The sequence below is a fragment of the Castanea sativa genome, chromosome 6, assembly GCF_040712315.1.
Source record: "Castanea sativa cultivar Marrone di Chiusa Pesio chromosome 6, ASM4071231v1".
Classification (NCBI taxonomy): Eukaryota; Viridiplantae; Streptophyta; class Magnoliopsida; order Fagales; family Fagaceae; genus Castanea; species Castanea sativa.
In genome coordinates, this window is record NC_134018.1 from 51,875,269 (window position 1) to 51,886,473 (window position 11,205).

At 37.4% G+C, this 11,205-nt stretch overlaps 2 protein-coding genes across 2 annotated transcripts; one reads left to right on the forward strand and one right to left on the reverse strand.

The window, feature by feature from the left end:
- The first annotated feature begins 814 nt into the window (after window positions 1-814).
- Window positions 815-6,784, forward strand: LOC142640561 (protein FLOWERING LOCUS D). Its single transcript, XM_075814710.1, has 6 exons — window positions 815-2,784; window positions 3,486-4,247; window positions 4,339-4,384; window positions 4,488-4,630; window positions 5,527-5,572; window positions 6,193-6,784. The coding sequence occupies exons 1-5, from the start codon at window positions 945-947 to the stop codon at window positions 5,556-5,558; spliced, it is 2,823 nt and encodes a 940-aa protein (XP_075670825.1). The 5' UTR covers window positions 815-944; the 3' UTR covers window positions 5,559-5,572; window positions 6,193-6,784.
- A 953-nt stretch (window positions 6,785-7,737) lies between these two features.
- LOC142641772 (uncharacterized) lies at window positions 7,738-10,796 on the reverse strand. Its single transcript, XM_075816251.1, has 2 exons — window positions 10,596-10,796; window positions 7,738-8,703 (listed from the first exon to the last, which is right to left on the reverse strand). The coding sequence occupies exon 2, from the start codon at window positions 8,700-8,702 to the stop codon at window positions 7,878-7,880; it is 825 nt and encodes a 274-aa protein (XP_075672366.1). The 5' UTR covers window position 8,703; window positions 10,596-10,796; the 3' UTR covers window positions 7,738-7,877.
- Window positions 10,797-11,205: the final 409 nt, after the last annotated feature.

The window sequence follows — 11,205 nt, forward strand, 5'->3', positions numbered from 1 at the left end:
TGTCATTGCCTCTCTTGGTTTCAACTAAAACTAACCAAATCCAACCTGTTGTTACTCATGATTAATGATGTGTCCTTTATTTGGCCACCCACTAGAATCAGGTTAAATTCAGGTAGAGCCCAAACCTGACCTGAACCGACTCATAGATATATTGGCAGCCTCCTAACTCATAAGAGCATTAGTTGTGGCAAAAATATGTCATTTTAACGTATCAAAAAACATATTTTATTATTTTACCATATCATTTTACAATACATTCTACATCACATATTTTATTTTTCAATTTTATACATTAAAATAATATATACAATATATTAAAATAATATATACTTAAAACTCACCCCAATACAAAACAATAAAATTTTTATAGATTGGACTACCGTACATCCTTGGTGCGATAGTCACTCCACAAGTATAAGTGCTTGTGGGGTAGGAGAAGCAAAGACCGAGGTTCAAGTCTTCAGGAAGGAGCTTCACACACATATACACTTAGATTATGCTAGTTTTAGACTGCATTTAGTAGCGGTTTAAATAAGAGTTTTCAATATTTAAATACCATAACACATATTTTTATAATACTTTTTAATCTACACTTATTTTTACAATACTTAAGTAGAAATATTTTTCGACGCTTTACTACAAATCTCTAACCAATTGGCCTGAATTTGAAACATGTGACGTGAGAGCTTTTTTGGTGTCTAGTGTGCCACCTTATGCTAGTGCTCCTAACTCCTCAACCTAAGAGTTCCGCCGCAGCGGTGAGGTCCAGGTAGTCCGTGACTCCATGTAGATGCTGACATGGTGATAATCATAGCCAATCAAAACGTTGACGTTGCCAAGTACTTAAGCCATTGCCTTTCAAATTATCTCTGGAACCAAACAATCCCTTTCTTTCTTCTGCATCACTACCTGTACCACTTAGCTCTCTCCTAAACCCCCAAAACATGAATCCATTTGACCAATCCCCAGACCAATTCTCTTCATTCCCTCCTCTCCAATTCATTCCTTTTCCACCTCCACCAAACCCTAACCCTAGCCCTAGCCCTAGCCCCAGTTATAATCATAATCCCAATCTTAATTCTAATCCGAGCCCTGATGAGCCAATCGAAACCCAATTCCAAATCCAAAACCCTAGCCCTACTTCGACGAATCACCTTCTATCGTTCACAGTCCCCAAGAAGCGAAGGCGAGGTCGGCCTCAGCGGAAAGCGGCGTCGTTTCATGTTCCTCCACTCCCCAACGTTATTCTCAACGGTAATAACGGTCTTGTACCTTCCTCTTCTTCATATTCTTCTGCTACTATTACTCCAATTTCGGTTCCTTCAATTAGATATAACGTAGAAAACCCTAATTCGTCAACACGAACTGTACCCAATATCTCCGATGAGATTATTGTGATAAATAAAGAATCCACAGCCGAGGCCTTGATTGCGCTCTCGTCTGGGTTTCCTGCCGATTCCCTCACCGAGGAGGAAATCGATGCCGGGGTTGTCCCTGTAGTTGGGGGGATAGAGCAGGTCAACTACATTCTTATTCGGAACCACATTATCGCGAAATGGCGCGAGAATGTGTCGAATTGGATCACTAAAGAGATGTTTATTGACGAGATACCTAAACATGGCCATACCCTTTTGGATTCTGCTTATAATTATTTGGTTTCACACGGGTATATTAATTTTGGGGTTGCACCGGCAATCAAGGAGAAGTGTCCAGCTGAACCTAGTAAGGCGAATGTGATTGTGATTGGTGCTGGGCTTGCGGGGCTGGCTGCAGCAAGGCAATTAATGAGATTTGGGTATAAGGTGACTGTTTTGGAAGGTAGGAAGCGAGCTGGTGGACGAGTTTATACGAAGAAAATGGAGGGGGGGAATAGGGTGTGTGCAGCAGCAGATTTAGGGGGTAGTGTTCTGACGGGTACTTTAGGGAATCCACTTGGTATTATGGCCCGACAATTGGGTTATCAGCTTCATAAAGTGAGGGATAAGTGCCCCCTTTATAGTTTGGATGGTAGTCCGGTTGACCATGATATGGATATGAAGGTGGAAACTGCTTTTAACCGTCTTTTGGACAAGGCAAGTAAGCTTAGGCAGTTAATGGGGGAGGTGTCAGTGGATGTCTCTCTTGGTGCAGCATTGGAAACATTCCGGCAGGTGTATGGGGATGCAGTGAATGCGGAGGAGATGAACTTGTTTAACTGGCATCTTGCAAATTTGGAATATGCGAATGCTGAATTGCTTTCAAAGCTTTCTCTTGCATTTTGGGACCAAGACGACCCGTATGATATGGGAGGGGACCATTGCTTCTTGCCTGGAGGGAATGGAAGGCTGATTCAGGCTTTGGCTGAGAATGTGCCGATTTCATATGAGAAAACTGTACACACCATTAGGTATGGTAGTGATGGTGTGCAGGTCATTGCAGGGAGTCAGGTCTTTGAGGCTGACATGGCACTGTGCACAGTTCCACTTGGGGTTCTAAAGAGTGGATCCATAAAGTTTATTCCAGAGTTGCCTCAGAGAAAGCTTGATGGCATAAAGAGGTTAGGATTTGGGTTATTGAATAAGGTTGCCATGCTGTTTCCTCATGTATTCTGGGGCACAGATCTTGATACCTTTGGGCATCTTTGTGATGAACCGAGCCGTCGAGGGGAGTTCTTTCTCTTTTACAGCTATGGAACAGTTGCTGGTGGTCCTCTCTTGATTGCTTTGGTAGCTGGAGAAGCTGCTCACAAGTTTGAGAGCATGCCCCCAACAGATGCAGTGACCCGTGTTCTCCAAATTCTCAAAGGTAATCTATTCATTTTTCGGTGTTTAAACTATCTTATTTGTCCCTAAACTTTAAAATTTTCATTTTTTGTCACTAAACTTAACAAAGTTCATTTTTCTTTTATAAACTATTGAAAATGTTACAGTTTCTGTCCTAATTTTTTTTAAAATTTTTTTTAGGAAGAGCTTTTTTTTTTTTTTTTTTTTTCATCCCTAAATTATTTCAAATAAGTTCATTTTTGTCCTATTTTCGCCTCTAAACAACTGGAAAAGGCTTTTTAAAAAATCATGGACAAAAAATGAAATTCATGCAAACTTTAGGGATGGAAACAGTAGTTTAGCCTAAAATTTATTCCTCAATTATCCTATTTTCTGAAATACCAAAATTACAATAAAAAAAGACACTTCTTTGTCATTTTTGAATTGTTTTTTTGTATCCTGATTCCTATATGCCAAATACCCAACTAGTCCAGAGTTAGTTATGAAATTGCTTAATCCCCCCCCCCCCCCCCCCCCCCCGGGGCGCCATTTGAACAGTTTCTCTGTGATGATATGTACTTTGCCATGGTCATTCATTAGGAACTGATGACAGCAACATTTTTTTTCCCTGTACTACAAAAAAGTATATTTCAATAATAATACTTTCTTTTGGGGAGCTTTTCCTATACTGCTCATGAATGTTCAATTGAAATATTGTTCAAAATTGAGCACAAATGCATGCAGGTATCTATGAACCCCAAGGAATCAATGTCCCGGAGCCTATCCAAACAGTTTGTACCAGATGGGGTGGTGATCCTTTCAGTCTAGGTTCTTATTCTAATGTTGCAGTTGGGGCATCAGGAGATGATTATGATATTTTAGCAGAAAGTGTGGGAGATGGAAGACTATTCTTTGCAGGGGAGGCCACCACTAGGCGATACCCTGCAACTATGCATGGGGCTTTTCTTAGCGGACTAAGAGAAGCTGCAAACATGGCTCACTATTCTAATGCTCGGGCCTTGAGAACAAAGGTTGACAGGAGCCCATCGAAGAATGCCCATTCTTGTGCTTCCCTTCTTGCAGATTTATTTAGGGAGCCTGATCTAGAATTTGGGAGCTTTTCTGTTATTTTTGCTCGAAAGAATGCTGATCCCAAGTCATCAGCAATTTTGAGGGTGACATTTAGTGAGCCTCGAAAAAAGAGTCATGAAGGTTCAAAACAAGATCAACAACATTCAAATAAGTTACTTTTTCAGCAGCTTCAGTCACATTTTAATCAGCAGCAACAGTTTCAGGTTTACACTTTATTATCTAGGCAACAGGCACTGGATCTAAGAGAGGTGAGAGGGGGTGATGAAATGAGATTGAATTACCTCTGTGAAAAGTTGGGAGTGAAGCTGGTGGGAAGAAAAGGTCTGGGGTCTACTGCTGATTCTGTTATTGCTTCCATTAAGGCTGAGAGGGGCAATCGCAAACCTGCTTCAACTGCGTTGGCTCTCAAATCAGGTGTGCAGTTAGATCTTAGCTTTTGTAATCTACACTGCTTTATTTAGCTGTTTTAGAACTTAAAGTATTTATTTCATGGTTTTGGAAAAAGGGACATTGAAGCTGAAAACAGGCATTTTGAAGCGAAAAGTGGTGAGGTATGAGCTGAAGATCTTGTAAACTTTTAATTTCTTGAATATCTCAAATATATTTATACTAATTGATGTGAAAGTAACATTTTATCCTTATTTGTGTTCCCAGAAAGGCTAAAATAGTGCGTAATAGCAATGGACTGGCAGCTGCTGCTAATTCAAATGTAGTAAATGGTAAAGTGTCAGAGGAAACTAAGATTTCAGAGGAAATAGGGACCACAGATCAATTACTTCTTGACACACTTGGTTCAGGTAAAAATTGGTGTCTTTTGGTACCTTTTCCTTTCTAAATATACTTTCATTGCTTTATGAATTGTAATTCATTGCAATACCAGTGGAATTAGAATTTTCCCCGTATGTTTTACACCATCATGAAAATAAAATCTTAATTTTTCTTTTTAAACCTTAAGAGTATTATCTACTTATAAAAAAAGACTATTTAGTTCTCTCCCTCTCTTTCTGTGTGTGTGTTTATGTAATCTACTATTTCATAACATGTATATCATCCACTGTGGTGGTGACTTCATTTTCATTACATTATAGAGGACACGCTGATCGAACTAAGTTTTCACTCTTTATTTTCCCTTTTTCTTAAGCATTTAGTTTCTCTGTCTCTATCTATCTCCTGTGATTACTGTGTGGTGGTCCCTGTCCTTTTGAAGGGGCCATTCAGCCAAAAACCATAAAATTAGAGTACGATAATTTTTGCTACCATAGTACATTGTGATTACGAGTGTATGTCATCCATTGTGCCAATGGCTTTATAATCTGTCCATTTCAGAGGAGACATTATTCCAAGCAAAAACCTTGGCAACAAAACAGAATGTGTTTTCTTAAATAATTGAATGTGCCTGTTCAGTAATTTTGTTTTTGGGTAAATAATGAAGATAATTAAGATGAAGTTTTTCCAATGGAAAATCTAGTATGCGTTTGGGTTAAAATGAAAAATGAAAATTATTTCACTATTTAGCTTATTTTTGCTACTATTCATGGGTCCCACTGCACTTATTGGCTCTATTTATGGGCCCACTGTACTATTTCAACTAACTTTTACCTTTATCTATAGTACTTTCAGCAATAATTTTTCAGTTTCAGCAAAATAAGCGGTATCCAAACACACCCTAATACGACTTTTCATATTTTGTTAGGGCAAAATCAAGGTGACCTGTTGAAGCAATGAGTCGACCTTGAGAGGTGAGATGTCATGAACTATGTTGATTCTTTATGAATGTTAGTCATTATATGTAGTGGTTCAAAATTTTCCTTTGTATTGGTGGAAAATTATTTGTTGCATCCCTAACCTGCTTTTCTTTCTTGATGTTATCTTTGGTGGGCCTAGGTAGTCAAATTTGCATCCATTTTAATCTAACTTGATGCAGCATTGTCTTCTGTTTGTGGATCTGACCAAAGTATGCCATTTCATACTGTTTTTATGAGGGTCAATGTAATCGTGTAATATGGCTCTTATTTCAGTTGAAGATATTTTATTAGTAAAGAAGTTGCATTATCAAATACTAGGGACCAGGATTTGAATGGTGGCTATGGCAGTTATTTTAGCAGGTTTTTCTGTGGTTGAAAATCAAGCAAGGGACATGTGCATTATGTGAAAGTAATCTTTTCAAGATCAATTTAATGGTGTGGACCGTGTGGTTGGGTGTTCCATGTCTTTTTTTTTTTTTGCTTACAACACGCCAATACATCACCTTAGCATGGAGGAGCATTATGTACTTGGTTATATGTAGATTTGAGCTTTATGTGATTTTATGATTGAGAACTAACCTTTTTTCGTGTGAATGTTTTGTCATTGATGGAAGGATTTGCTCCTCTTCACCTCTGAATCTATCAAAAGGGCCGCTTTGCAAGCTATCAGCAACGACCAAGTTTCTGTTCCCAGCCTTGTAATAGCTGTATTTACTCATGATCTTTGGCTGGATCACTACGAGTGCTATTGTCAGCTGTTTGAAGATGTCTATGCCACTTGCAGAAGGACAACTCTGCTGTTGGTTGGCTTCTCTGCTGGTAGGTGACAAATGCAATTTCAAAGTGAACATTGAGCTGGAGCTTGGATTTGCCCAGAGTCTACACATCATCAAGAAGCCTGAATTGATGGAGTGCTTGTTGATCAATACCACTGTTTGGCTAGGCCACTGGTGAACTCATGATAACGAGGCTGCCCCAGAACTCTCAACTGGTTAAGCTTGTTTGCTGCCAAACTGATTTGTGGGGTGGATAGAAGAGTCCTGCCGATCACTGAGCCTCTACTATGAGACTCAATGTTTTGTGAATAGCAAATTAAATCTTCAAAATTTTGTCAATATTCTTACCTTACAATTAACAAAAAAAGAAAAAAAAATCTATATAATTTCGAGATCGCATTTGAATATATAATATAGTGTTTTTCCAATTTCTTTTTCACGGTGAATAATGATTCAAGTCATTTGACTAAATTTGGTTAGCTTTGTCAATTGAGAGCCAGGGTAATGGTGTGGGTCTTCAATCCAACTGCTCCGGCCATCTACAATTCTTGGCATATTTTGGATGGATTTGTCTTTTGTAATATCCTGATTTACTTGATTTGAGGTCTTATTAAGCGAATTATTGTGCACCACAGATGCTTTTAATGCTTCACTTGCTTTCAATTTTGGCCGTGTCTCTCATCAATATAAGATCCACAGGAAATCTATAAGCCAAATGATATAAAAAGAGCTCAATATTGGAATGAGTGTGCACCGGAAACGTGGGTTGATGCAGATTATCTTTTAGGGATGTTAAAAGACGAACATTTCTGGTGTGATAAAAAGTATCTAGGGAGTAGATGGAATAATAAGTTAGAAGGTTGCAAAATCTTATTGACTGTCTGCTAAGAAGTTTCAAAATTTTGGACCCTAGGAATCAAACGGATGCCTAAGCCAAACATCTATCTTCTTCTTTTCTTTTTCTTTTTCTTTTTCTTTTTTGGGTTGGTGAAGCCAACCAAACATCTATTTACTTAAAATAAAAGAGCCATTGCGTCTGCCAAGCAGATTGTCCAAACTCAACATCTCCAAACAATTGTTAGTGCCGAATGCATGTACTAGCCATTATCTCATCATTCAGCATTACTTCACATAACAAATACAGTGCTGGAAACTTTTTTTTTGGTGGTAAAGCAGCACAAGTACTGGAAACTAGTTGGTAGGGGCAGAAGCATCAAGTACATGTTAAAATGCACAATTTTGTGTTCCTGACAAGAAGTTCCTGATTCTATTTTCCAAGCAGTGATTGCAGATTCCTGGTGTCGACAATAAGAATTGTCTTTCAATGGTACACTAGTGGAGATCACCATTCCATGGCAAGGTGTAATAGAACCGGCACAAAAATATGAGAACAAATTTTTATTCTTACCCCAAAAATGAATCTCACAGCACCACAAGTATCTTGTATATAATCATTATCCAGAGAAAATTACATAATAAACAACAGTATTTACAGGTAAAGCTTTTTCAGAAGCTGAGTATTGTCATGTAAAATCCCTTTCGTCATCACTTGCGTCTCTATGATTATGTGGGTTGTCAGTCCCCCCCAACCATTCCTCCAGTTTGGCTTCTTTATCAGCCTTGAAATCATCAAAGTTTTCTGAAACTAAAACTAAATTTTTACTCGGTAAGCTGACATCATTCTGTTCTTCTTCTTGCAGTGGATCATCTTCAATCTGACTTGACAAGGGTAGTTCATCAACTTCCACATCTGGCAAAGATGAGCTGGTGCTAGCTGATGTTACTGACACTGATGGAGTAGGGAACAAGAGTAGCTTCTCATCCTTGGTTTGTGTCGATTCTTTGGGATCAAGCTGTGGCCACTTGAAATTGCTGGCCTTTTGTTTTGCTGACTTAAGTACGGATGACAAATAATTACCCCTTCTTCTGTTCTCCTCTTGGTCAAAGACTGCACTACGACCCCAAGTGGCTGGTCCCCAAGAGCTAGCTCTTCCCATCTGAAAACCTGAAGTTGGGTTCTGGATTAACCCTCTTCTTGGTTGTTTTGTAGACATGGTCACTAGAGATTTCTTGATGTCTCTTATCATCTCATCAGCAATGGGGAATCCACATTCTTTCATTGACCTGACCATTGTAATAGAATCCTCTGAATCTTCAGTGTGCAAAGTTGTTTCTCGAGACTTCTCCACGACATTATTCTTGAGAGAAACAACATTGGGCACTGCATTTTGAGTATGATGCTGGACATAGAAAAGCCCTACTGAGGGTTCATTTGCCACATATTTAATCATGTCTGCTAAGCATTCAGTTATCTCCATGAAGCCATCAACAGTGGAGAACCCATGCATCCTTTCAAAGGCAAATGTCAGTTCATCACTGGCTTTGTCAAAAATTACAAAGCAAATGCATCTTAAGGAGAGAAAACAAGAGATTGAAATGAAAAGAACAATAAGAATTGATATTAATTAGCCCATGCAAAGCATAAAAATTATTTATTTTTGATAAATATGTGAAGTACAAAATTTACATGCAAAGAACTTGTAATCATATCCAATATGATGAAAGGTGACTGTTTCAGGGTGCTTACATGTTTCACCAAATGTAGGATACATATACTTGATCCAAACTTTAAATTATAAAGACAAGAAATGTGGCTTCGTTTAAACATTTGAGTTTTACTTTAAAGAAACAATTCTGCATCTGGAAGCATTAACTGGTGTTATTTACGGGCATTATCATGAATCTGAGTAGCATGACAATATGTCAGGCCCCCATTTTGGATAGGACTCATTACACTCCTGCCCTAGGTTTTAAGTAGCCTTATTTCATATAGAGCTCATTCACCATCTAATAGCCTAGAGATATGATCATTGTATACACATATATTACCACTTTCACATTGAAATTTCAGGAAGAGAGCAAGCTTATACACGATCACTAGAAGAGTGTAAGCTTATGCACGATCATTTCAACTATGTAGGCTGAAATATATTGCATATCTAACCTCATCAGACTAAGTGGTCACATGTCCCATCTTATGGATGCTAACTGCTAAGTAGCCATGCTAGCACTAACTACCAACAAAATAAGATGGTTTAACACTTTTTAGTTAGTTTTGGCACCATTGAGAATTCGATTCAAGTTTGGAAAATGTCTTTATTTCTTTTTGATAACTGATAAGTAGAAACGTCTTCATTTTCTTTGCATTTGGTTTATAAAAAGGTCCTGATTTGGAATCATTGAATGCTTCAAAGTTGATTGGAACTGTAAACATATAATGCATGCTTGTTAAAATTATGATAAATCTATGCTCAAGGGTCGCACATCAATTCAATTTAAGGAAAATTAATTTTTTTCCCCACTATTATGTGTGAAAATTTCCAAAAAATAAAAATCTCATAATATCAAAGACCTCCAAATAAGAATAAGACATGCAGCTAGGCTAGGAAGATCCTTTTTTCCCCTCTCATACACAATTTAGATCTTAGCATTGTAGGTCTAGTTTTGAATCCCACCAATGATCTAGCTAACATGGCATTTCCTCCTCTTGTAAGAACCAGGTGGAGGATGGGGTTGTGGGTTTAAGACTCACCTTGTTTAACTTACCAACAAAAAAAGAAGAAGAAAGGTCTAGTTCTGTGCAACCACACATTGAATTCAATTGGAGTCTTGGAGAACCTAAGGTACAACACCTAAGGAACTGTACCTTAATTCAATCCTTCCAAATTTTCCATTTCCTTTTCTTTTGAATTAATCGTTTAAATTTGTGTTTCCCACAACCATCAACACAAATTCAAGATCGAAAATTCTCAAATATCAATAGTGTCAACAATTTGATCCAATGTGGTCATCTACAATGCCAAACTTCTTACCCTTCCCACATCAAACAGCTTGAGTTCATCTCTTTCCTACAAATACTCCACTCATCTCAAAATATATATTGCCATAACATTCAAGGAAAATATACCAAGCTTATAAGTTAAAAAGTTCAACATAACAAAATCTTTTGCTTGAAGCATTTTCCATTGAAATAAAAAGACAAAACCGCCTGTAACTCTAACCATTAAGATTATGCATTTAAATCAATACCCACATGAAGATTTCACATAATACTAAAAACCCAGTTCTCAAAATTCCTTTTTTTTTTTTTTGATTCATCTAAAAGCCGAGACATTTTAGAGCAAAAAAAAAAAAAATTTTTTTTGAAGGGCAATGCGAAAGAGAGGGAAATATTGACTTACAGGAAACCCTAGAAGGCACTGCAGAAGAATCGTCAAGTATTTGATCGTCTATGACACTTTTTCTAGAGCTTTCCTGAAGGCCAATCAGGCTTGAAATTTGGAGAGGCTTCGTCGTTCTTTCTCGTATATATCCAAATTTCTGTGTCCCTGTGTCTTTCTGACAAGCAATTACATCAAGCTCAACTACCGTCATATAAAGACAATTTCAAGGTTCCTTTTCAAAAGGAGTATTAAAAATTAAATTAAATTAAATTACAATATACACTCTTAAAATTTGGAAATTTTTGATTTTGTCCCTTAAAATTTCAAGTTTGGATATATACCCTTAATGTTACGTATGGTTTGGTTTTAAGCCCTTCCATCCATGTGTTGTAAGTTGTAACAAGGTGTCCATCAAGCGTCATCTCAATTCAAAACGATGCAGTTTTATAGATCTAAAAATTTAATATGTAAATGACAAAAAATTACCCAAAAATTTAAAGATATAAATTACAAAATATTCAAAATAATATCTATCAACCCTTTAATAGGGTTCAAAACAACATACTTTTTAATGGAAAACATTGTTTTTGAGCTTAGTTAACACTTAATGGATTCTTCATCATGACGT